The sequence below is a fragment of the Podospora pseudoanserina genome, chromosome 2 (assembly GCF_035222485.1).
Source record: "Podospora pseudoanserina strain CBS 124.78 chromosome 2, whole genome shotgun sequence".
NCBI classification, from domain to species: domain Eukaryota; kingdom Fungi; phylum Ascomycota; class Sordariomycetes; order Sordariales; family Podosporaceae; genus Podospora; species Podospora pseudoanserina.
Window position 1 is genome coordinate 3,812,267 of NC_085921.1, and position 24,822 is coordinate 3,837,088.

Sequence of the window (24,822 nt, forward strand, 5' to 3'; positions counted from 1 at the left end):
GTCTCATCCCCACGATTTCCCCTGGCGGGAGGTGGTGGGAGAGAATGTGTGGGGTTCGCACCATCAAACTCCGGAATTGCTTGTTGTATGGGTACCGTCTGGAGTCGAATTCTAGACATGTAAAGTTGAAAGGCACTAGGAGAAGTGTCTTTATGCTGGTCGAGTCATTAGTGCGCATCAAGTTTCGTCGATTCACAGACATCCGCTAGACATCAAATCAACATCTGGTTTCCTATCTTTCTCCTTGAAGAAAAACCCAAATCTATCTTTGTTTTGACCCTGGGGCCATGTTTCAATCTAAACTTTTTCTCCGGGTGTTCTTTCATCGTCGCATTCTTGGCAATGACCTGCGGCTCCTGGTGGCTCCGGGGCATGGCAGTGCCCCAAAATCGACGTTCCCGCCGAGCCATGCACGTGTTAAAGATCTGCTGAACATCAGCGCCCTTTGGGTTGCCTCTTGACATCATCGTGGGTTTGGGTTCAGTGCCGTAACCTGCTGCCGTCGTTCCTTAGCGTCATAACCCCATTTGAGAATCTCCATGAAACAGCGGCCTTCAGAGCCTCGCTCGTGAGGTGTTGAATTGCCCTCGTATTGTTCTGTACTTACGGTAAGCCACGTCTGTCTTGTAAGTGTGCCAAGTCCCACCAACGCGCGTCTTTTTCCGCGACGCGGTTGAAGTTGATGAGTGGGTGTGGAGATGGTGAAGTCTGGATGCTGGGTTCAACCCGACCCCACAAAGAATGAAGCGGCAGCCACACCAGCGGCAGCTGTCTTTGTGGGTGTGTGGCTCGTACCTCGACAGCCTGGCAGCTCGTTTCTGCCCATTAACGAACCGGGAAATTTCGAGGTGCATCTCGACAAATTTCAAGATTCTCTGCCGTGCAACAGCACACAGCTTTACCGCTTCTTTTCTATCCGCCTTTACCGTAACCTCAGCGGCATACAGTTACCCAATAGATTCCTCCTTGCCGCATATTACATCTGCAAGCCGGACCGCAACTCGCGCAGCATCCCATCCGCTTCCGGGTCCAAACTTGAAGTCTTCCACCACCCCTGTTGAAGTTTTGAAGATGTCAGGTAAGAATAATCCAATTCAATCATCCAATTCGTGTGGCGAGATCTCTTCTGGCCAATGGCCGTCCTGAACGCCGCATCACTTATCGTCGTCCTCCCATTGGTCCCAGCGCCTTTTTGACTAAGTTCTTGAGTTTGGACCACTTCAAGGCTGGGCTGGGCGCGCTACGGCCGCCGGGGGTCCACTTCGGACTCCCCGCGGTGCCGCATCAGACGGACGACGGGTGTTACATCGCATGCCCAGGAACGCCCGGTTCCTATCGTGAACATTCAAATGAGAAGAGCGTCTGCTCAAAAGTCACCGGTACTTCGTATGTTTGACAGTTAGTGCAAGGGGAAATTCCCTCAAACTAGACATGGGACAAATCCTTTCCGCATTTGTATTTCTCTCTGCCAGATCCGTTGTCTTGTTGCATGTGGTTGACCAGATGGGCATGTGCTGGCCAACACAGTGTAGAACTGCCGGTGTCGGGCTGCCTGGGCCTCAAGGTGTCGACACACGTCTAGAAGCAGCAGATTGGATACTCATCAAGTTTGGCATCAGCGGAGATGTTCATTTCTGTGCCTTCAAGATTGCTAATTAGTTGAACATCAAGGTTCAGCCAAGTTACGGACAAGACTTCCAGAACAACCATTCAGACTTCTGTACCATGTATGATACATGTAAGAGTTGCGCCAATGAACACAACTTCCCCACGCTCTCCACGACAGATTGTGACAACCGCTGTGGTGACACGTTGACACCAAATAGGTCGCTGTGCTCCCGCACGCAACAAACGCCTAGAACCATAAACAGAGCAACGCTAGCAATTCTCAGCTCAGGCCTACATGACACGGATCTTGACAACCAAATATCCCGCAACATAGCAGCTACGCCCCATGTCCTTGATATGCTCAAGCAAGTTCAAGGGCTGGAAATATCGATGTATGTGTAGGCTGTTGATCCTCGAAATCCTCGATGGGATCGCTGGAGTAATTCGGAATGCTTCGAATATCAGCCCGGCCATCAACGGCTCGCTTCCTCGGCCGACCTCTTCTCTTGGTTGCAGCTCTGGCAACTACTGGCGCTTTGCGTCGTTCCTGGAGCTGTGAACGGCTGCCCATAAAGAGCTTTGGTGGGGCAAACCGTGTTTGGTCTTCAACTCCTTGGACCCCTGACTGTTTGACCCCCACAGACCGCGGGGGTGCCAGAGCTGGCGCCGCAGACGATAGGTCAACAGATGCGGGTAACGATCCCGAACTATTGCTCCCCACGTAGCCCGCAGATCCCGATGTATGAGCCCTACCTGGTTCCCCACGGGGAGACTCCTGGCTGACAGATTCCGTACTGGTCGTGTTCTGGTTGTTAGGCTCGGCGTCTGATAAGTGTCTGTATCCCTGGTCATCAAGGACTTTGCTGCCAGGCTCCTCACTGAGGATAGATGCACAACGAATGGACTGGCTCTGGGAACCCCCATTCTGTGATTGGGGAGTGCCTTGACTGATGTCGTCTATGTGACTTGCAGAAATTCCCGCATCCGACTCAATAATGCTACTGCTAGCAATGGCCCCGAGGCTTGGGACGTCTGATGAAGACCATGGCTCAACAGAGTCAGACGGCTGGCCAATATCAGCTGTGTACAATGGACAGCCTGTTGCCGCAGTACTGTTGATTTCCATCTCCGGTGGCCCCTTGGTATATGACAAGCTTGAAGACCTAGATGGCTGCAATGCTCGGGCGGCATCCCGCGATGCTTGGGTGAACGCCATGGACTCAATAATATTGCTACTATCATCACCGAATACAAATGACCGCCATCCCTCGTCAGCCTCGAGGGTATGTGTCGTGATCTGTTGGTGTGGAACCTCACAAGAGCGTTCGAGAGATGGTGATTCTTTCGGCCATGAATTGCCGAAAGAGTTTGCGATGTTGCCACTCGATATGCTGCTACTTAATATGAGCTGATGGTTTTGAGGGTCCGGGGTGGTGATTGTGTTTTCGCCGCCATGATGATAGCTACCGGATCCCCAGAGTTCGGTAGCGTCGACTGTGGGGTTATCGATCTGGCCAGACACGAGACTGCTGAAGCAGCTGTTGCTTGTATTCTCGTCCCCAAACTTCCTGGTGAGATTCAAGCTGGAGCTACTGTTCGTAACGCTGCCATCTTCGAGGCGGTCTGCCTGGCGTTTATCAAGATTATCGCGATACATGTTCCTCTCTCCAGGGCTGCTGAGCGTATTCAGACCGCTGTTATCTGTGAAACTGTCGATGGTGCTCGCCGAATATGAATAACCGTCGTACTTCTGGGTTCCTTGAGCCATCGCCAACAGCTGCTCGTATCGATCAAGAGCCTCTGAGGTATCTTCTGAACCATGACTGATAGGTTGCTTCGTAGGATGGTCAAAGGCAGTACTGGTGGATTCCTGCGAATATGGAAATGAAGGTAGATCTTCTGAGAAACCTGCCCAGGATGATTCCGTCTCTTGCTGATGCCTCTGGCTGATCCCGGGGCTGATCTGCACTTCCGGCGACTGCTGGGTCCCAGCACCCATCTCCTTGTTCGAAGTCTCTTGGCGACGAAACCAGTTATTCCATTTGGAATTCGAATGTTTCTGGGAGGCTGGAACATTTGGAACCATCTGACCTACACGTGCGACGGTACTATTCGTGTCTTGAGAGTCCGGGTAGTGTTGTCGAGCGAAATTGCTAGTCCTTGACCGTGAGACATGGCGACCTAAAGGCGATGAGGATGATGATGGATCAATAGAGCCAGGAACCAAAGGAATAGTATACTCTCCTCTGATCCGCTCATTACTATCCATATGTGAAGATAATGGTGTCTTGGATAATGAATGCCCACTCCTCTGACGCAACCGGCTAGAGTCTAGGAAGAAGTTTAGTTCGGTATCAAATATTCCAACAATATTTATAACCCACTTCTATAGGTATGCTGCGAGGATGGTCTTGCCGGATGCGAAGTCTTCTCAGTGCGCGCCTGGCTAGCTGTTCTGATAGTGCTCCATCCGCTGATGGCCGAACCTTCAGCACCAAGTCTCTTTTGTTGACTTCCCACTCGAATCTTGACGGCATCACGGCCAATGGCCGGTACTGACAGGTCAAGTTTGCGCTTTCGGGTATCGGCATGCGAAGGCGCATTACCTGGTCCATGTCGTACTACTGGTGCATGCAGCCAAGGGTCCGGTCGTGGAGGAGGTTCGGGTCGTCGGCGGCGCTTCAAAGGATCCGGCGTTGGATCTCGACCTGTTTCCTAACCCAGGTCTGCGAGAAACTTCAGCCTCATCTCCTTGAGCTTCTCTTCCCCATACTTGGCAAGCAGTGTTTCAGACCCCCGGTTACGTAGCGGCTGTTCAAGCGGTTGATGGGTTGCTGAACCGTGACTGTCCTGTCGAGCTGGGACCTTGAAGAATGACCGAAGCTGTTCGATGGCTTCCTCATGGCCTGGGCTATATTGGTTCTGAATGCCTGAGGATGATCCCCTTCGGCCCGGCTGAGGCGATGGTTGATGTGCAAGTATCACTGTTTGGCGAGATGACGAGCGCCTGCCGTCGTTTCTAGCAGCCTCCCTTTCTTCGGCTTGGGCTCTAATGCGAGCAAAGTACTCCTTCTGGCGTTGCTTAGCAGGGTTAACCTTTCTCAGTCTGCCGCGTTTCGAACGATGAAGATCTCCATCAATCCAGTTCATCCTGGCTCTTGAGAGGGGCGTTCCATTCCTCCCGTGTGTTTGCACCAGAAAAGGCCCCGGCGAGGATGCCGACCTTCGCTGTGGAAAGTATGGCATGACGAAGTGAAGCCGCGCCGGGCTGATCACGCGTGAAGTGTATTGAAGAGAAGGAGCTGACAACTCATATAAAGTAGGGCTTCGACAGAATTGGGATGGTACCCATCATGTTTGGAAAGTGGAAGTTGTCACATCCTGCCGTCGGGTCCCATCTCAGCAAGATTTCCAGAGAAAGAGCTACCCCTGTCAAGCGTGCCTTCCATAAAGCTTCCAGAACACAGCTTAAACTGCCGGCCGGGCCGTCAACGTCAACCCCGCATCTCCGCAACCACAACCTCGCTCCTTCAACCCCACCATGAGAGCTTCAACAACAACCACATTGAGGACATTGCGACGCCTCACGTCTCTCAGCCGCCATCCAACCCAAACAATCTCTTGCGCACAACTGCCCCTCCCCTCGTTCTTCCGCAAAATGTCCTCTTCCCCCCCCCCCTCCGCGCAAACGACGCCCGGCACTACCCTCCTCCGCCAGCCCGTAACCCTAGCCTGCATCCAACTCCCCTCCACATCCACCAAATCCGACAACCTCTCCCACGCCGCCACCGCCGTCTCCTCGGCCGTCAAATCCACCTCGGCCAAAATCGTCGTCCTCCCCGAGTGCTTCAACTCCCCCTACGGCACCGACCATTTTCCCTCCTACGCTGAGCCCCTCCCCGCCGACCCCTCCAACCCCCTCCCCGACCTCAACCCATCCTTCCTCGCCCTCCAGAACATCGCCCGCGACAACAAAGTCTACCTCATCGGCGGCTCCATCCCTGAGCTTGTCGTTGACAGCAACAACAACGAGAAGAAATACTACAACACCTCCCTCATCTTCTCCCCCGAGGGAAAACTCCTCGCCACGCACAGAAAAGTCCACCTTTTCGACATTGACATCCCAGGCGGGATCACGTTCACCGAGTCGGACATCCTGTCGCCAGGGAATAAGCTTACTATTGTGGACCTCCCCGAGTACGGCAAGATAGCCGTGGCGATTTGCTATGACATTCGCTTCCCCGAGTTGGCGACCATTGCGGCCAGAAAGGGATGCTTCGCGTTGATCTATCCCGGTGCTTTCAACCTTACTACTGGGCCGCTGCATTGGAAGCTGTTGGGACAGGCGAGGGCGGTGGATAACCAGCTGTATGTGGCGCTGTGCAGTCCGGCGAGGGATATGACCGAGGGGGTGTACCATGCTTATGGGCACAGTTTGATCGTGGACCCGATGGCGAAAGTGCTGGAGGAGGCTGGTGAAGGGGAGCAGGTTGTTAGTGCGGTGTTGGATGGGGACAGCATTGAGAAGGCGAGAAAGGGGATTCCATTGAGGGATCAGAGAAGGTTTGATGTTTATCCTGATGTTAGTGAGGGGAAGGTGAGCTATGACGAGAAGCCATAGATACCATGAATGCGTGAGAAGCTACGAGGTGTAGGTATATAATGACATGATGACACCAAAATCAAGAGTTTCAAGTTGCAAAACAATGTATGAGGAAGATCCATTCTTTCTTGTTGATGCAATCGACCTTTATGAGAAGCTTCTATGGTTGGCTTCAGATACCCCTTTTCAGGAGGCTTTTACCGCACCCACGGCCCTCTACCCATTTACAGCAGCAAAGGCTTGACCGTTTGCTGCCCTCCTTTTCCCGGTGCTATCTCCTAGTAAATGTTTGGAATATACCGGAGCCTCTAGTCTCTAAACCACAGTCACCCTTCTTAAATCGCCTATTGGAGAGCCTTGGCGGCAAAGGTAGGAAGGACGAAGCTGGCCTTGTGGATCTCGGAGTTGTAGTAGCGGCAGTGCTTCTCCTCCTCCTCCTTGGTCCAGGAGCGGAGGGGAACCTTGACGTTGCGGTTGGCGTCCTTGGTGCAGACCATGAAGCCGATCTGGCCCGAGGGGTAGGTGGGGATGGTGGTGTAGGCGTACTCGGCCACGGGGAAGATCTCCTTGCAGTCCTGCTTGAGCTTGGTGATCAGGGGAAGGTGGAGCCATTGGTTCTCAGCTACAAAACAATAATAGTCAGCCAACATGGTTCTTGACATGCGCGGGTTCGACTAGCAAGGAGATTGTCTTGTAAGAGTCAAAGCCAAAAAAAGAAGAAACCCGCAGCATTCGGAAAGTCGAGAAACGCAAAGCTACCACTTGGTAGGCTCCTGAGGGGCTTGGGCAACATCAGTGTTGCTATCGGGCAAAGTTGGTGTCCGACACAACAAAAAAGAATATACCCCCCAGGCCTCGAACTTTCCCAGATAAAGGAGACGTACAACCTTGAGTGGTAATGACACCGCCCTCACGGAGGGCGTCGTGGAGAAGCTTGAAGTAGGGCTTCTGGAAGAGAGACTCGGCGGGACCCTCGGGGTCGGAGGAGTCGGTGATGATGACGTCGAAGGTGTTCTTGTAGTCATCAAGGAACTTGAAGCCGTCGCCGACGTGGACCTTGACCTTGGGGTGGTTGAAGCCAGCGGACATGTGGGGGAGGTACTGCTTGGAGAGGCGGATGACGGCCTGCGAGATGTGTTGGCAAATTGGTTCTGAAAAGTTAAGACACCGGAACTGAACTCACCTCGTCGATGTCGCAGAGGATAGCCTCCTCAACACAGTCGTGCTTGACGACCTCACGGAGGACACCGCCATCACCACCGCCAATGACGAGGACCTTCTTGGGCTCAGGGTGGGACATCATGGCAAGGTTGGTGATCATCTCCTGGTAGGCAAACTCATCACGCTCGGTGGCCTGAATGACGTTGTCCAGGACGAGGACGTTGCCGTAGTCAGTAGACTTGAAGATCAAGACATCCTGGTACTTGGACTTCTCGTGGTGGAGGACCTTCTCGACCTTGAGAGTCATGGCCTGGCCTATGGAAAGAACATCGAAATTAAACACATGATCTCTTCTTCAAGGGGGTACAGAAGTTTGTTTACTTACCAGGCCACATGTTGGAGATCTCGCGGAACCAGCCATCTATTATGCAAGCCAAAATGTCAGTCTCGTTTCATGAGTTTTCGCACAGACATCATGTCGGTAGTTGTAACCCAACACAATTTCACTCTATGAACCGGCCCGTTTTGTGAAATGGTGCATTTCATGATCAATAATGCCACACGGCAGAGCTGCGTGAGTGAGGCGCACTCTATGCCGGCGGCAGAGTCTGGTGATGCCGTAACGGAATGAAGCCATTAAACTCTGAAACTCTTGTGATCAACGCCATGACGAGGTGAGAGACGGGTCGGCATTGGGGCAGCTGGCGGCACCGAACATCGCAGGGCTGACCGATATACCCGATGATTCCGATTGCCCACCACATGGAGAAGGCGTGGGCACCGTCTCGAGGTGTGAATATTGGTGTGGATGGCGGGGTCGTGGTCGTTCAGCCCCTCCATGAAGGAGAGTACAAGCGTGAGGGGAGGGCCAGAAGGGGAACATCAGAACTACTTACCCTTGATGGTAGAGTGTGTGATGTCACCCATTTTGAGAGATTGGTGGAGGTTACGAGTGGTCTGGAAGGTATGAAGTGGCCTGGATGGAAGACGCCTTGCACAAACTCGAAGTGAAGCCAACTTGAAGGAGGGGCAGGCAAAAAGCTATGGTGGAGGTGGGGTTTATCAACAACGATACGGCAAACCGATTGCAGCGAGCGGGTGCAGAGATTTTTCTTCAGGGAGGTATGAGCGAATTACAGGGTCCAAACTTCGCGGTGTGGAGAGCCCAGCTTGAGGGTTGGAAGTAAAAACTCAAACATAACCCTGGAAAATACTCATTCTGACGTCTGAAGTCTGCCAACCTTTCATCCGTAGCTATCCGTGGCTGTCGTCGCACTATCTTATCACTATCAAAAACAGGCAATGCTTTTGAGGCAGAGGGGTAATGAGGAGGGGTCACTAGCAACAAAATCAACTTGCCATTGACAGACACCCTGAACTAGAGCAAAGCGGAGAAGGAGATGTTGTGGTCTGCCTGGAATCTTCATTGTTATTTAATTAAGTTGGGTGTACTTGGACAACAACTGTGCGACGCACGGCGTTGAGCCGGAGAGTGAAAGCGATGGCCGGGATTGAGCCGCTCAGACGAGACCTCTACCTGCCGGACTGGACGGCCCCGCTCCGGCGACAGCTCGGACCTTTGCCCAGCGAGGGCCTGAGGGGTCAAAAAGACAGGACGCTAATGAGGGCTGAGGAATGTCTGAGCGCCCGATCATTGGCACCATCGCCTTGAAGATCAGCAGATGATGTTTGCAGCTCACGGAACGGCGCGATCACTCACCACTTCAACTGCGCACGAGCTGCCGTAAGTGGATGGTGACAATCCGAGGCACAGAGCTTGCGGGCCCCGTGGGCCGTACCACCGGGGATGTGCCGTGCCGTGATTTGTATGATGCTCACTCCTTCACGTTTGGAATAATAATGATGATGTCGGATTGGGGGCCCTTCCTACCCAGCAGACCAGCTATCGAGTAAATTATGGCCGAGGTAGTTGGTGTCTTTTGTCTCGAGCAGGCTGTGTAACAGTGACTCGGCCTCATTGCCAGACACCACATGTCTTTGATGCTATGCTGTATACAGATCACCACAAATAGATTGTAGATTCGCCGAGGTCAGCTTGATGGCTCGGGTCCCTGCACCCCTCCGAGACCACCCTCCCGCTGCTCCCAAACTGTTCAGTGAGCCAAAGACCGGTGAGAATGTCTGCGGCCATGCAGTCGCCCGAAACGCACTATCAAAAAACAAAAGTGACGCCGCATGCCCACACTGCGGAATCGGGCGTAGCTGCAGTATATATTAATCGCTATATGTTGGCGTTGCTGCCATGTGGCTCTGATTGGTGCGGCGGGCTGTAGATGTTTCCAGGAACACCGTGGCTTTGGATGTCGTCAAAAACTTCCTTTGCGTGTGTCATTGAACACGAAATCATCATGACGAACTCCATTCCCGTCTCACTGAGGGCTGATCTGTGCCCTTCTTGTCAGTCAACCAGTAGGGCTAGGTAGGAACTTTTAGTGAAAAGTGTCCACCCAAGCCCTGGTGAAGTCCATTCTCGCTTGCCCCTCATCTCATGGATGATTGCGAAAGACGGAAAAAGAAACGAAGTTTTGAAGCTACACAGGTCAACTCCACAAGATGCTGCGCACGCTGGAGATGGTCACGTCCATCCGCCACCGGAGAGAATGTACCGTAGGCATCTATCTGGCAGTTCCCAGTCAGTGAGCCTATCGACAGCTTGGTGAGCCCCAAGACCAAAAACAATGACGAACATCTGACACTTGAAGCGCACAGATCAGGCCCAAACGCTCGGGGCGGTTCGCGTGGCATTTTGTGGCAGTTTGAAAGGCTAGCAGGCCACAGGGGCCTCTTACAAGGTGAGTGGCTCGGGGAAAATGTGGTAAATCTGGAGTCGAAGTGAGCCCGAGCCGTCGACCTGCATCTGCCCGCGGTCCTTCATTGGTGCATGTGAAGTCAAAGGACCCGCCCACATCTTCAATTCAACTCATTGTCCAGCTTCGGAGCTAGCGCGGAGAGGCAGCTGCAGCCCGGGGCGCAATAAAAGGGGTTTCCGCCGTTCTTGGTAGGAAAAAGTGCATTACCGAGATACAGGACACGCGCATAGGCGCAAGCGCTCGGTCTTCGTGTTCTGGTGTCTTTGAGTAAGACTTCTTGAAGGGCAGCGTGAAAAACCATCAGTTCGGTACCGTTAAAGTTGGCTGTAGTGTAAAGGCATATGGATACCTAGAATTTAAGGGTTGAGCATGCTGCCCAGTTGTTGCGCCGGAGCGGGGCCTGCCTCCGCTTCCGGTTGTTACGGCCGGTGTTGACAGAGCAGGCCTTGATAAGAGGCAAGGAAGCGAGCTGAAATCCGTGGCGATGGCGCCAAAGCTGGCGACTGATGGAGCCCTTTTTGATGACAAACTGGAGGTTTTAGTTGCGATCAACCGTTACGGATTGCGGACCCGACCTTGACGGGCTTGGTCACTCCATCGGATCTGCTGGTATTGGACAGTTGCGAAATGCACCGCGATGATACTGCGCAGCAAAAGAAGAGGAATTCCAGAACACACGGCCCACCCGAACCACGAGGACCACCGCATGGCCAGTGTGCAGTACTCGGTAGGTGGAACAATGAAAGACATTGAGGAATGAATACTCTGTACCTCTACTCAAAAAAGAAGAAGCACGAGATGCTGAGATAAATGCAGGCAGTTGCAAGACATGAACCCCTGAACAAGTGCTTACCACTTTTCAAGGTGTGTCCGGCGTGCCTTGCTAGTGTACCGCGCTCTCTTCAGCACGGCCCACGCAGGGCCCCTCGAGGCGAGAAGAAGAATGGGGTTGCATGGATGGACATGGGTGCATCGATGCATGGAAAGATGAGCGCTGCAGAAGAATTAATACGGGGGGAGGTCGCACCTGGCGCTGAGCCAAGGGTCGCCGGCCGTTCTGCTGCTCTTTTTGCTGCTTCTGCTGCCCATCCCCTCGGTGCACCTGATCGATCCTCTCACCTAAAATTCCTGTATTACGATTATTCCTCTCAGCTTCCATTCTTCTATCCTTTTTGTTCTTGCTGCCGGACCGCTCGGATTGTCCCTCACTCTCCCGTCATAATCCCCCCTTTCTGTCAACCCGCCGTGGCCCGCTTTCCCCATCCGTCACATCCCGGCTCACTCCTCGTCAGTCCAGCTCCAGTTTCACCAGCAACCCCCAGACAACAGCAGACAGCATTGTCGAGAAGCGCCAATTGCCCATCGGAAGCCTGGCCGGTCGATGGTAAGGCGAGGATAAGGCGCCATTGAGATCGAATCTCGACCACGGGCTCGCTGCGACGTCATTACGACCTTCTTACAGCGCCATCAGGCGTTTCATGTCCTGTGGACCTCAGCTCCCCTTCGTGCGCCGCCCTCCGTCATTCGCTCGCAGCACGCCCTCCTCGACAGCTAATACTCCGAACTTCGACAATCGTCACACGCCGAACGATCTTTTTTGGTTTTTCCTTTTTGATATTTCGCATCGATTCGCCATCACAACGGCCACCCGACTGATATAATGTGTTTTGGAGCTCGTGAAAAAGGCGATGAGGCCGGCGCGGCCAGGTCGCGTGAGTTGGACAAGATTATTCGCGCCGATGAGAAGAAGATGTCAAAGGAGGTGAAGCTTCTGTTGTTAGGTACGGATGCTTCGGCCCGGTCTATTGCGCTGTCTGCAGCTATCCTAACTGTGTCAAACAGGAGCGGGCGAATCCGGCAAATCCACGGTGCTCAAACAGATGAAGTTGATCTACGCGCAGGGGTTCAGCAAAAGCGAAAAGCTGGAGTGGAAGCCAGTAGTATTCCAGAATATCGTCCATTCCTTTCGATTAATCTTCGACGCCATGAACGAGCTCAACATCCCATTTGAGAACCCAGATAACGAGGTTGGTATCTAACTACTTGAGTGTTTGGCTCTCCCCCGCTAACACAACATGCGTAGAAAAACATGGCGCACATTATGGTGGACTACGATGTGGTTGCGGATGAGCCACTGCCAGAAGACTACTTGGAGCCCATCAAAAGTTTATGGCAAGACCAGGGCGTGAAGAGTGCCATCGCGAAGGGCAACGAATATGCCTTGCATGACAACCTTGACTAGTAAGCAGCCTGCGCCGTCGCCTTTGTTGTGATATTTGCAATTTGCTGACCAACCCGCTTGCAGCTTCTGCGGCGATTTGGACCGTGTTTGGGCCAAAGACTACGTACCAACTGATCAGGATTTGTTGCGCTCAAGGTTAAGGACAACGGGCATCACTGAGACGATCTTCGACCTCGGTCAACTCACATATCGCATGTTCGACGTCGGCGGCCAAAGATCAGAACGCAAGAAGTGGATTCACTGCTTCGAAAACGTCAACTGCCTGCTATTTTTGGTAGCCATTTCAGGTTACGACCAATGTCTGGTGGAAGACAAGGACGGTGTATGTTGACCCCCACGCATACCTCGAGTACCGTTACCAGAAAAAAACGGAAACTAACAATTGAACTAGAACCAAATGAACGAAGCCCTGATGCTGTGGGAGTCCATCGCCAACTCTCACTGGTTCAGCAAGTCTGCGCTGATCCTCTTCCTGAACAAGATGGATCTCTTCAAAGAGAAGCTGGCCAAGAGTCCGATAACAGATCACGGCTTCACCGACTACCACGGCCCACCAGACGACCCGAACCTGGCCAGCAAGTACTTCATGGACAAGTTCCGGGCGCTGAACCGGAACCCAGAGAAGGAGATTTACGGACATTTCACTAACGCGACCGACACCAACTTGCTCAAGATCACCATGGGTTCCGTGCAGGATATGATTATCCAACGGAACTTGAAGCAGCTTATACTGTAAGGGGTGAACCACTTATTTGCATATTCGATGTTTTCAACACTTTTTCTTCACACACAACTTCGCCTCTTGACTATATCTCACACATTTTATTTACGAACAGTGCGCGCCCCTTGTAAAGGTTTTCTCGGTGTCCGTCTGCAAAGAAGAAACGGCCGGAAAACGGGGAGAAGAGGCAAAAAGACAAATGGTTGTAATTCACCACACTACCCTTGTTTTGTTTCGCGTCCTTTTTTGTTTGTTTTCGTCATTCATCCTTGTCATTACTTATCATGATACTGGGTTTCTGGGCGGCTTGTTTTTTTGTTGCTTTTTTTTCTTTCTCATGCCCTTTTCCCCGTTTTTTATGTTTTATTGGGGATACAAATGTGACCTAACCAGAGTTTTTTTTTACTTGATTATGATAGGGTCTGAAAAAGGAAGAAGAGAAGAGAACATGATAGCCTCCGTTTCTTCTTTGCGAGTTTTCCGCGACACATTTCTTCACCGTTTCTCTACATTTGAGCCGAGACCGACTGCAACCGCTGCTGCATATTCATGCAGATCTCGACAGACCCCGGCTCTTATTTTACCCTCCGCGTGGCAGACACGGCACACACACACGATTCGCGCCCGTCCGTCCGTCCGTCTACGAACCGAATTGTTACTTGCCGTCCGAACGGGTTCGAATGACGACATTGCTTTGTCCTTTTGGGCAGACTTTTTGATTCAAGGTGTATATGCTATTTTTTTGGGGGGGGGAGGGGCGTGTTGGTTTGTTTATACTTTTTTATATACCTTTTTGGGGGAACAAGAGGACTACGATGGCTGTGATGATGGGGTATTTTGTGGCTTTCCATGGCGTTCCTTGTTTCCGCTAATTTTCGACTTACATGCGAGCAGAGAGATGTTGGAATAGGGGGAGACTTTGAGGTGATGATGATGGTTGTGGTGCTGGGTGTTTGGATAGGAGAGGGAAATGTGTTAGTTTTTGTATAGTGGTGATGAAGATGGTGATATGATTGTGAGAATAAGAGATGAGAATGTTTGAAAGAACGAGATGAAAGAAGATGTGAAGGTGTGAGAAAATGAGACAAGTGGTCGTTCGAGCTGAGGAAGCTGAGGGGGAGGGGGAGGTCTCTTATACCCGGGGTGACTGAAGTGTGAGTTGGGGCTGTTATTAAAACGGCTGGACGGCAAGGGCGGCGGGCGGACGTTGATGAGAAGTGGGGAATTTACCGCTGTGAGCCAGGGGAATGGATGTGACCCCAGTGGTGGGATGGGAGAGGAGAGAAGGTTTGTTGATGTGACACTGCATGAACGGTGTGCATGGAACGGGGCGGCCGTGGGGGAACGGGAGGATTGGGATGATAAGCTGTGGGCCAGATAAGTTCAAAGAGAGATGGAGAGAAGTTTGTGAGACTATTTAATCGCTTTGAGAAATCACATTTTGCTGGCTGCAGTTGACGCCGTACAGATACATGTATCACTTTCTTGTGGGGGGTAAGATTTTGGAGCGAGGAAACGGGATATTTCCAAGCCTTTTTTCTCAGTCTTGACATTTTTTTTCTGACAAGAGAAAGGGGTTACATTCCAGATGGACCCCCCTTGTTCTCAACCGAAACCAGCTTTCTCTTCGGTGGTGTGTTTTAAGGGTGTGGTGCTTCATGCTACCAAGACCACCACACACGCCATCTTGGATAATAAACCAGCTCAAAAAGAAAGAAACGAGGACAGCCAAGGTGCGGCGTGGATGGTTGGGGAGATACCTATGCGAGAAATAGGGGTATTGCAGATGAAATCAAGATACCGGTCAATCTGGTCGAATCTTGAATGGCTTTTTTTGTTGTTTCTTTTCACATGTGAACCTTGACGGATGAATTTGGAACAAGACGATCGACAAAAGATAAAACAAAAGATCGACACTCCCAACTACCGAGAGGAGGTTGGGCGCTATGGAGCGGGAAAGCCGGTGCCTCCGTCCGCGGGTGCTGCCGTTGCAGAGAAGGATTCCCAGGCCTGGAAGCAATCGCCGAAGCGTTGAGGAAGAAGGGGAAAACTCACCGAACATTTGTGCCGCGCCTATAAGACGCCCAGAAGTCAATGCTGCAACGTTGGCTGCACTCGGCGCAACCGGGGAGACGCAAGTTCAACACCCGGTTTTTTGACGCTATTTCTGACGAGATAACGGCGATGTTTTGCCAGAATTTGGATGTTGTGAGTTGTTTGAAGATATCCACCTGGATATATCCACTTTATGCCAACTTGACCGTTGGATGTTGGGGTGACAGGTGGAGTGGGCAGACAGGAAGTGGAACATCGTTACTTCGCTGGCTTCTTGCTTTCTTCTTCCCCCCTGAAATTGACAACACAGCAACAGGGAAACAGGCAGAAATCAGGCATTTGACTTGTCAAACAGAGAAATATTTTTCCAGCGAGAAGTTTGAAGGAAACGGTGTTGGACCTGGCTCCGTTTTGTTCGATGCAACGACATTCATGTAGGTCAAGCTGGAACCAATGTCTCGAAACTGCAGGACGAATGTCTTGGGCGGTGGGATATTTCTTTTTCTTACTCGCGGTTCGGTGGTAATCTGTACCACACAGTATGAGGTTCAAAGAAAATGAACCGCGCCGGGTAAGACAAGCAGATTTGTTCGGAGAGATCTCTTCTCGATGGTGGTGGCGGTGGCTCGCCTACCTCTATCATGCAAGATTGGGCGGTCAAGATCACCGATTCATGAGATTTCTGTTCATCGAGGGGATGCCATGCCGTCTGCGTAGGAAACTTGGTTCATCGATCCCGAATTGACTTGCGGTTCGCTGCAGGGGATGAGATTTCGGTAACGGCAAACCAGAGTGTGTCACGGACATTTCATCAATCGTGATCGGACGGAGGAACGTGAGCCGCACGTGGCTCCCATGCCGTGAGTGACACCCATGTCTAATATCATGAACTTAACAATGCTAAATTTCCCTTGGTGGTGAGCATATTCGGTCGTTCGATGTTTGGGCAGGATCAAAAGGGATTGCTAGGACCAATCTCCTGTCGTCTGCCGAGCATCCTCAAGACATCTGTCGTCGGCAGTGTATCCCGGTTGCCGAAATGCGTGATACTACTCCGTAACGGACAAGGACGGCGACTGGAGACAGATTCAAGGGGTTTCGGTATTCTCCGAGGCAGGTTAAGCCGGGCGATGTGGGATCGTTGGAATGACGCCAGCGACCTCGGCAGAGGTACCGCAACGATCGCAAGACGGGAGAAACAGAGGAGGATTGTTTCAGTGGTATTGGATGTTATGTAAGCGGATGTGGCATCAAGCGGCAGTGTAGGTAGAACTCAGATGGAAGAGTCAGTTCTAACACGGGTTAGCAAGCTGTAGAATGATTATAAGCCTGTAGATTTAGGTAGACAGAGAGTTGACAACAGCTTTCGGCGCAAACCGACGACAAGCGGAGGGAGGTTGTTGCTGAATTTCTTCGGATTTGCGGTCTCAGCCCAGCTTGTGAGCCGGCCCGCTCCCAGCACGCGACTAATGGCCCGCTACGGATGCACAACCGACGCGCCGCGGGCACTGACAGGAGCTCAAAGCGCAAGGCGATGCTTCATTCCGAGACACAAGCCTCAGGTCTGAACAACCAAGCATTTTCCTATTCCCAAAACATTTGTAGTCAGTGGGGATCGTTGCATTTGTTTTGCGACTGAAGAATCTCATGAAAAATCCCACCGAATCTGCGCCTTTGTGAGGCATGCTTAACCCTAACCCTCAAGCCTTGCCAGCTAGCGACAACCCAAACATGCAATAAGGTATTTGATGTTTGCAAATGAGCATTTTGTTAAAATTCAACACTCGGAAAAGATGGCAGTAAAAAGCAACCAGTTTCTTCCTGCGTAGTAACATGAATCGCACTGGGGTAATATTCAACCTTTGAAGTCCAGGTCTTGGCACTATTTAAGGTTGATTGCCGCTGGCAACGGTTGGCTGCAGGTGTAAACAACAGTGGCAGTCACAAAGGAGGGGTCGATCTTCGCACCTGCCTTCACATCACAAAACCACCCACAGCATCATTTGGCTGTAGTCAACCCTCAATTAAAGGTGTCACATATGCATCTCAGATCTCATCCGGTCCATTTGCTAAGCCTGCTGTTTTAACAGCTTCCCCTGTTGGACTTTTGATACTTTCGAATGTAAACAAACGCCCAATATTACAACTCACAACTTACCACAAGCCCTTCATATCAACAGTCATTTCAATTTAATCACAACTCACAAACCAAGATGGCCTCCGTATCTCTCCTATCTCACAAAGCGGGCGGCACCAGCCAACACTCTGCAGCCCTCCTACCTTCAGACCAACCACCATCATATCAAGAAAAGAAAAGTTGACAATCAAAACTGGCCTTTTTCAAGACGAAAAGGGGCCTTCTCATTATCGTTCTCATACTTGTAATAATAGGTGGCGGGCTGGCAGGGTTGGCAGCTCTCCCAAAACACAATGACAATGGCTCCGAGGAAGCGTTGGATGGGGGGAGGATGATTCAGAAGGATGAGTATTTCTACGGGGGCTCAGAGCCGGTCTACCCCTCTCGTAAGTGGATGACTTTTTCTTTTTGGCGGTGACATGATGGAGTGAGAACTGACAGATATGGCATCGATAGCGGAAATGACTGGTTCTGGGGAGTGGAAAGAGGCTTTCAATAGAGCCAAAGAGTTTGTGGGCAAAATGACACTTGATGAGAAGGTATTCTACCGCCACGTCTGGATTTATTGTGACGAACGAAACTGACAGGAAGCTCAGATCAGCCTCACTTCAGGAACGAACTCCGAGACCTCTTGCCCTGGCTTCTTGCCTGCCATCTCACGCCTAAAATTCCCGGGTATGTGTCTGGCTGATGCTGGACAGGGTGTCAGAGGAACAGATTTTGTTAGCAGCTGGCCGAGTGGCATTCATGTTGGGGCCAGCTGGAACAAGGAACTCACTCTGGCAAGGGGCAAAGGTATGGGTGGTGAGTTCAGAACGAAGGGCGTCAATATTCTTCTGGGACCTGTAGTTGGGCCAGCTGGACGGGTTGTCAGTGGTGGAAGAAATTGGGAGGGCTTTGCCAGTGACCCTTATCTGTCCGGCGTATTGGTTGGTGAGACTGTCAAGGGGATTCAGGGAGTTGGGGTTGTCGCCAGCACAAAGGTATGTTATTATCTCGAAACTTCAAGTTGACGCTGAGGCTGACGATATATTCAGCATTTCATTGCCAATGAGCAAGAAACCAATAGAAACCCCAACAACGGTGTGGAGGCTGTCTCGTCAAATATAGATGACAGAACCATGCACGAGATTTACTTGTGGTAAGTGACGCGGAACTAACACTGCTAAAGAGCAAGCGTTGACGACGAAACCGCAGGCCCTTCCAGGATGCCGTACGCGCCGGAACGGGAAGCATCATGTGCTCCTACCAGAGGGTCAACAACTCGTACGGCTGCGCAAACAGCAAGACGCAAAATGGACTGCTCAAGACTGAACTTGGGTTTCAGGGTGGCGTTGTGAGCGACTGGGGAGCTCAGCACGCCGGGGTTGCCACAGCTGAAGCAGGCATGGATATGGCTATGCCAAATGGCGGTGACTTTTGGGGCTCACATCTCAAAGACGCCATCAAAAATGGAACGGTGCCCGAAAGCAGGCTAGATGATATGGTCCTCAGGTATGTCGGGTGCATTCTCTCCGTGTGTGTGAAAAGTTGTTGACCCAAGCAGAACAATCGCTTCTTGGTATCAAATGGGCCAGGACAATGACTTTCCTACGCCAGGTGTCGGTATGCCCAAGGACCTCACCAAGCCACATCGCATTATCGATGCAAGAAACTCTTCCTTCAAATCCACCCTATTTGATGGTGCGGTTGAAGGTCATGTCCTGGTCAAAAACATCCGCAATGCCTTGCCGCTCAAGAGCCCCAAACTGCTGTCTATTTACGGCTACTCCGCCAAGAACCCCGACGAAAACAACCCAACAGATGGCCTCTCTCCCTGGCTGATGGGATCGGGATCCTTTGACTACCAGGAGTTTGGTGCAGGCTTCTTTGGCTGGTCAGGCGCAACACCAGGAACGACAGGCATTGCTTTTAACGGAACACTGTACTCCGGTGGTGGATCAGGGGCAACATCTCAGTCTCTTGCCATTTCACCATATGACGCCATCCTTCAGCAAGCCTACGAGGACGATACAGCCCTCTTCTGGGACTTCCACAACGGCAAGCCGGCAGTGGATCCTGTCTCCAGCGCGTGTCTGGTATTCGGTAACGTCTGGGCTGCAGAAGGCGCAGATAGACCTGGCCTTCGAGACGATTACACCGACGAGCTGATCCTCCACGTCGCCAGCCAGTGCAACAACACTGTTGTGGTTTTCCATAATGCTGGTATAAGACTCGTTGAAGAATTTATCGGCCACCCCAACGTCACAGCAGTGATCTTTGCCCATCTCCCAGGACAAGCGTCCGGGAAGGCGTTGGCATCTATCCTCTATGGAAAGGAGAACCCTTCAGGTAAACTGCCTTATACTGTTGCGCGCAACGAAGACGACTATGGAGTCATGCTCAGGCCTGACAAGCCGGAGGGCATCTTTAAGTATTTCCCTCAGAGCAACTTTACCGAGGGTGTGTTTGTCGATTACAGGCACTTTGACGAAAAAAAGATCAAGCCTAGATTTGAGTTTGGGTTTGGCCTGAGTTACACTACCTTTGGGTATTCCAATCTTGCTGTTGAGAAGGATGGCAACAGAAGCTTTGAGGAGTTTCCCAAGGGGAAGACTGTAGAGGGTGGTCAGGAGGACTTGTGGGATGCACTGGTTAGAGTGGAGGCTGAGGTTGAGAACAAGGGGGAGGTGGAGGGGAAGGAGGTTGCGCAGTTGTATTTGGGGATTCCGGGGACGAGAGAGGAAAAGGTACCTATTAGGCAGTTAAGGGGGTTTGAGAAAGTGTTGGTTGGGGTGGGGGAGACGAAGAAGGTGGTGTTTGAGCTGACGAGGAGGGATTTGAGTGTCTGGGATGTGAGGGCGCAGAAGTGGAGGTTGGGGAAGGGGGAGTATAACATCGAGGTTGGGGGCAGTAGTAGGAATTTGCCTTTGTCTGGGAAGTTCACTGTGTAAGACGGTTTTTTACAGATTGAAAGATGGGATGGCGCTTTGGATTTCCCATTGGGGTATGTACGACATGTGTATGAGTTATGAATGTGAGCTATGGAGGATGTTGGGTTAGGGTTCAATACGACTACAAGATACACAAGGCCCTCGATGTCTACGTCAGTTTCCCCAAGATCGCACTTAGATGATGAGTTGGAGCTCAATGGCCATTGAAGCGGATCTTCACCCCGGAAATGGCATATATCCGGCCCGCACCGATTTACCCGGCAGCTCCTCCCCGATGCGACCCCCGTCGATCGTCACCCGGCCACTTGAGGCTCAATGCGGGCCACATCTTGGCTCCTATCATGAATCACGGTTCGGCTGAAGAGCTTCCACTTTGGAGATCGTCGTGAGGGGAAAAGAGGAGTACGCGTGGTGCGCCGTGATGGCCCTCTGCATGAACAAGAGTCTCGCGCAGATTGCAGTGCCCTTGGAATCTGCAATATGGATTTCATTAACCTTCTTGTCCCGCTTCCGTGGCGCTGGTAAAGGTGTGAATGGGGAAAAGAAAAAGCGGAGGATGATGCTGCTTTGCTGCAGGGGTGTAATTGAGGTGATATAAAGTGCATATATTTCCCCCCCCTCGTCCACTGATTCTAGAGTTTGTTCGCCTCAGGGACAACCTCAGTTTTGGCTTTCCCTCGCACACAAGATGCGTCTCTCCACATCCCTTCTCGCCGCGGCGGGAGCTGTCCCCCTTGCAACCGCCCAGCTCCACGAGCTCGCCGTCAAGGCCGGTCTCCAGTACTTCGGTGCTGCGACTGACACCCCCGGCTTCCGCGAGCGCGAACCCTACCCCGAATCCTATTCCCAATACGACGCCATCCTCGAAGACCCCAAGGAGTTCGGCCAGACGACTCCCACCAACGGCCAGAAATGGCTGTTTGTCGAGCCTGAGCCGGGCGTTTTCAACTTCACTGAGGGTGACTACGTTGCCGATTTGGCCAACAGGACTAACAAGATCCTCCGCTGCCACGCCCTCGTCTGGCACAGCCAGCTTGCCCCTTGGGTTGAGACCACCGAGTGGACCAAAGAGGGTTTGAGGGAGGCAATTGTCAGACATATCACCGAGGTGGCTGGGTATTACCGTGGCCGGTGTGCCCATTGGGATGTGTTGAATGAAGCTCTTGATGAAGACGGGACATACAGGAAGAGCGTGTTTTACAATGTGCTCGGGGAGGAGTACATCCGGCTTACCTTTGAGACTGCTGCCAAGGTCGACCCAGAGGCGAAGTTGTACTACAATGACTACGGAATTGAGAGGCCGGCCAGTGTCAAGACTGCGGGCGCGGTGAGGCTGGTCAAGATGTTGAAGGATGCCGGGATCAAGGTTGATGGCGTGGGGATGCAGGCGCATTTGCATGCGGACAACCACCCGAGTGAGGCGGATTTGATCAACACTATTGGGATGTATAAGGAGGTGGTGAAGGAGGTCGCGTTTACCGAGTTGGATGTGAGAATCAAGGTGCCGGTTGATGAGCAGAAGCTGCAGTGGCAGAGTGAGTGCTACCAGAAGGTTGTGGGGGCGTGTGTGAAGACGAAGGATGTTTGTGTGGGTATCACGATTTGGGACTTTTATGACCCTTTTAGCTGGGTGCCGCATGTGTTTCCGGGTAATGGGGCGAGTTTGTTGTGGTTTGAGGACTTTAGCAAGCACCCTGCGTATGATGGGATGGTGAACTACTTTGGGGAGTTGATTGAGGCCCAGGGTGGTAACTCTACGTGCTCGTAGAGCCTCGTAGTAGTGATGGAAACGACGCTATGCTACAAAAGACTCTGTTCTGGAAAATAAAAGCAGTGCGTTTCTGACCAGAAACCGTGTCATGTCTTGTACCAAATCAAGATCAGCTTCACGACAGACTCTTCCTTTAGACACCCTCCCAGCCATCGGGGAATCTCTTCTTGGGGAGGCGCTTCGTACAGCTCCTTGCTGAAGTGGAGGGTGGCCAGAGCCGTTTTCATGAACCATGGTACAACTGTTTCCCAATTACTATTGGGTATCGTCTGTAGTACTGGTTGGCATATTGGAATAGATCTGTCGTGGCAATCAGTCCAGGTACCTCCATATTGCTGTTTTTCGATCCTGAACATCACATACGACCATACGCAGCTGAAAATACGGGATCCCGTCCGCTCTCCCCTAGTCAAACAGCTGACGGCCAGACTAGTACTCAGGTGGGTGACCACTGGGGAATCCCTGGTGTTGTATGTTTTTGTCTCCATTTTCGACTCCACTTGAAGTTATTGTGAGGTCTTGGCACTGTTGATGTGGTGGTGTTAGGTTGTATAGATACTTGGGAGAATGTGAGATTCGGTATATGAGTAAATATTTTTTAAAAATTAGGTGTCATATATTTTGGTTTTGAGACCCCTTCTGCTGCCGATCTTTATGGACAGGGCTGTGTCTGGGGGTTGTAGGGGTCTAGGGCCTGGCAACGGACAGGTCTCGTAGATCTATAGAGATCTGTTGTGGTGAGCTAGAAATCCGTATACAATATCACAATGCTTGAAATTTTTTCAGGAGTTTAGGGATTCATTGAGAAGGCTTGGGGCGTTCAATCGTTCAAAATCGGGTAGTCATCCTGGGGGGGTTGTATGGGCCCACAATTAGGAAGATTTTTGAAGCTCAGGGGCTTCAGGGGGTGTTTGTCACCATGTAAACAAAGAGGAAATAGATGAGTATTTGATGTATGCTAATCCGAACCAATGCAATATAAAAATGAGAAACTTTTATGAGTACAACCGATCTGTTCCCTTTCCAAAATAGTGCGCTCTGCCTTTTTCATGCCTTTGTATTTGCATTCCAAGTTCCAAATGTCATCGAGTCAATCTCCTGCTTTGCTCCCTCATGCAACACATTGCAATTAAAAGTATCGCCAACATGCTCAGCATTATCTGTTGTTGCATTTGATATGTTCATCCGTGTCTGAATGGGGGATTCCATATCTCCGATACTTTCTGGTCAGCTGGTCAGTACCAAGCGTGCGTGAGGCTGAAGTGACTCCTGTGTAACCAACCGAATGTCATGTTTTTCGCCTTTTGTTTTCCACCGTACATCACGTTCGAGTTCCAGCTGGTGCCAATCTGCTTTGGCCGACGCAGAATTGCGTTTTGGATCTTGGCAGCAGATCCTTTTGGATATTTCCAGGCCAGTGTCGCAATAACGAGTCCCATTAGTGCGAGCACGGCCGTAGGCACACCGACCGCGATTCCGACAACATCTGAAGTCGACAGCCCTGCAGGTGCGGAGCTAGGATGGTTCGTGGTGTTGGCCTCCGTGTTGATGGCGTCTGGTATTGGGGCCATTGTTCGCAAGTGGGTGTGGTCATCAATGCCTAAGGAACTGTGACGTCTGCAGCCACCGACAAGGCTCCAGATGCTGCCTTGAAAGTGGATGAACGCAGAAGAAGCAGTGAGCAGGCTCTCGACCCATGGAGCGCACCTGGATGATAAATATGTGGTGTCGTGTGGAACGACTGCTCTGCTGACCATTCAGAAGATCTTCTGTACTCAGGAGCACAGAGACTTGACGTGGGAACATCGGTACCAATTAACAACGCCTTCATGTACGGTAGATTCTGTCGCCAATCAGCGGCACTCACATGCACTGCCACGTCCTGTGCATGGAGTCCAACCGAAGCCTAGCCTGCTCCGACTACATACATCACGGCATTCGTATCAGGTCAACTGTTTTACTTGCCGGTTAGACGGAGTCCTCTTATCTGAGCCGATCATGTATAAATATGTTGTGGATCGGGCACAAGCCTGTGCAGTTTTGATTCCTGACACATGTGTCTGCTTATCATTGTTGGCTTTCCCTGCCTGTCCCACAGTACCTCCAGAATGAGCAATATCCCTACTAATCTCAAGAAGAAAGGAGTATATGGACTTGCTGAGATGTCAACAACCACCGCCACGACCGTCATGCAGGAGCCCAGCTCTCAGTTCCGCGGCGACGGTAAAACATGGGACGGGTCAATAGTCAAGGTCAATGCGAGTGATCCTGTTTACTATATAATCTACCCATTCTAGGTGTTTCTATCAATCCTAACCTAGACCGCCCCTTAGACCTCACCAGATGCTTCTAAGCATAGAGGCAACGACGTCAGCTCATCTGTCAATTATGGCGGTCATCAGAAGGTGAAAAAGAGAATCAAGTTTGGTATGGCCCTTCCTCAGTTTCCTCAATTAAACCCCATGTGAATGAACACTTATCTATCTTACCTATCATGCAGGTGCCTGCAATGAGAGTGAGCTCAAAATGGCTTTGAGTGCACCGATTGATCCGAAAGTCTCTGAGTCAACACACACTGGACATAATTACAAATCGAACGTTCTTTATGCTGGAGCTGAGCAGGAGGTTGATGAGCTTGTTTTTGAGTAAATGTGAAAATGTGTAGAAAGTATTGGATACCTGGCGTTCAAGGTGGTATTTGGCGGTTTTTTGTCGATAATTTGTTGAGTGAATTATGGAAGTCATTTCCTATGCCCAGTA

The 24,822-nt window shown here is 51.4% G+C and overlaps 9 protein-coding genes across 9 annotated transcripts; 5 read left to right on the forward strand and 4 right to left on the reverse strand.

Moving 5' to 3' along the window:
• Nucleotides 1-1,721: 1,721 nt before the first annotated feature.
• QC764_210230 (uncharacterized protein) lies at nucleotides 1,722-4,758 on the reverse strand (the record flags this gene model as incomplete). Its single annotated transcript, XM_062944732.1, is given in 3 exon segments — nucleotides 1,722-3,939; nucleotides 3,993-4,316; nucleotides 4,329-4,758. The coding sequence occupies 3 exon segments, from the start codon at nucleotides 4,756-4,758 to the stop codon at nucleotides 1,970-1,972; spliced, it is 2,724 nt and encodes a 907-aa protein (XP_062803587.1). The 3' UTR covers nucleotides 1,722-1,969.
• Nucleotides 4,759-5,006: 248 nt separating this feature from the next.
• On the forward strand, nucleotides 5,007-6,229 carry NIT3 (Omega-amidase nit3; the record flags this gene model as incomplete). The annotated part of the gene is made up of 1 exon (XM_062944733.1): nucleotides 5,007-6,229. The coding sequence occupies exon 1, from the start codon at nucleotides 5,150-5,152 to the stop codon at nucleotides 6,227-6,229; it is 1,080 nt and encodes a 359-aa protein (XP_062803588.1). The 5' UTR covers nucleotides 5,007-5,149.
• A 72-nt stretch (nucleotides 6,230-6,301) lies between these two features.
• On the reverse strand, nucleotides 6,302-8,299 carry SPE3 (putrescine aminopropyltransferase; the record flags this gene model as incomplete). The annotated part of the gene is made up of 5 exons (XM_062944734.1): nucleotides 6,302-6,833; nucleotides 7,096-7,336; nucleotides 7,395-7,687; nucleotides 7,758-7,793; nucleotides 8,269-8,299. The coding sequence occupies 5 exons, from the start codon at nucleotides 8,297-8,299 to the stop codon at nucleotides 6,556-6,558; spliced, it is 879 nt and encodes a 292-aa protein (XP_062803589.1). The 3' UTR covers nucleotides 6,302-6,555.
• Nucleotides 8,300-8,750: 451 nt separating this feature from the next.
• QC764_0041790 (uncharacterized protein) lies at nucleotides 8,751-9,366 on the reverse strand (the record flags this gene model as incomplete). The annotated part of the gene is made up of 2 exons (XM_062940292.1): nucleotides 8,751-8,793; nucleotides 9,212-9,366. The coding sequence occupies 2 exons, from the start codon at nucleotides 9,364-9,366 to the stop codon at nucleotides 8,751-8,753; spliced, it is 198 nt and encodes a 65-aa protein (XP_062803590.1).
• Nucleotides 9,367-10,534: 1,168 nt separating this feature from the next.
• GNA2 (G-Protein alpha subunit) lies at nucleotides 10,535-13,966 on the forward strand. Its single transcript, XM_062944735.1, has 7 exons — nucleotides 10,535-10,930; nucleotides 11,020-11,984; nucleotides 12,046-12,230; nucleotides 12,287-12,444; nucleotides 12,509-12,767; nucleotides 12,837-13,177; nucleotides 13,282-13,966. Exons 2-7 carry the CDS (start codon nucleotides 11,864-11,866, stop codon nucleotides 13,295-13,297), a joined length of 1,080 nt encoding a protein of 359 aa, XP_062803591.1. The 5' UTR covers nucleotides 10,535-10,930; nucleotides 11,020-11,863; the 3' UTR covers nucleotides 13,298-13,966.
• A 3,214-nt stretch (nucleotides 13,967-17,180) lies between these two features.
• On the forward strand, nucleotides 17,181-20,291 carry QC764_210270 (uncharacterized protein; the record flags this gene model as incomplete). The annotated part of the gene is made up of 5 exons (XM_062944736.1): nucleotides 17,181-17,744; nucleotides 17,815-18,341; nucleotides 18,396-18,499; nucleotides 18,556-18,852; nucleotides 18,905-20,291. Exons 2-5 carry the CDS (start codon nucleotides 18,036-18,038, stop codon nucleotides 20,289-20,291), a joined length of 2,094 nt encoding a protein of 697 aa, XP_062803592.1. The 5' UTR covers nucleotides 17,181-17,744; nucleotides 17,815-18,035.
• A 688-nt stretch (nucleotides 20,292-20,979) lies between these two features.
• On the forward strand, nucleotides 20,980-22,059 carry QC764_210280 (uncharacterized protein; the record flags this gene model as incomplete). The annotated part of the gene is made up of 1 exon (XM_062944737.1): nucleotides 20,980-22,059. One exon carries the CDS (start codon nucleotides 20,980-20,982, stop codon nucleotides 22,057-22,059), a length of 1,080 nt encoding a protein of 359 aa, XP_062803593.1.
• A 965-nt stretch (nucleotides 22,060-23,024) lies between these two features.
• Nucleotides 23,025-23,841, reverse strand: QC764_210290 (uncharacterized protein). The gene is made up of 2 exons (XM_062944738.1): nucleotides 23,345-23,841; nucleotides 23,025-23,285 (listed from the first exon to the last, which is right to left on the reverse strand). The coding sequence occupies exons 1-2, from the start codon at nucleotides 23,817-23,819 to the stop codon at nucleotides 23,110-23,112; spliced, it is 651 nt and encodes a 216-aa protein (XP_062803594.1). The 5' UTR covers nucleotides 23,820-23,841; the 3' UTR covers nucleotides 23,025-23,109.
• A 329-nt stretch (nucleotides 23,842-24,170) lies between these two features.
• QC764_210300 (uncharacterized protein) lies at nucleotides 24,171-24,711 on the forward strand (the record flags this gene model as incomplete). Its single annotated transcript, XM_062944739.1, has 3 exons — nucleotides 24,171-24,320; nucleotides 24,396-24,489; nucleotides 24,563-24,711. 3 exons carry the CDS (start codon nucleotides 24,171-24,173, stop codon nucleotides 24,709-24,711), a joined length of 393 nt encoding a protein of 130 aa, XP_062803595.1.
• Nucleotides 24,712-24,822: the final 111 nt, after the last annotated feature.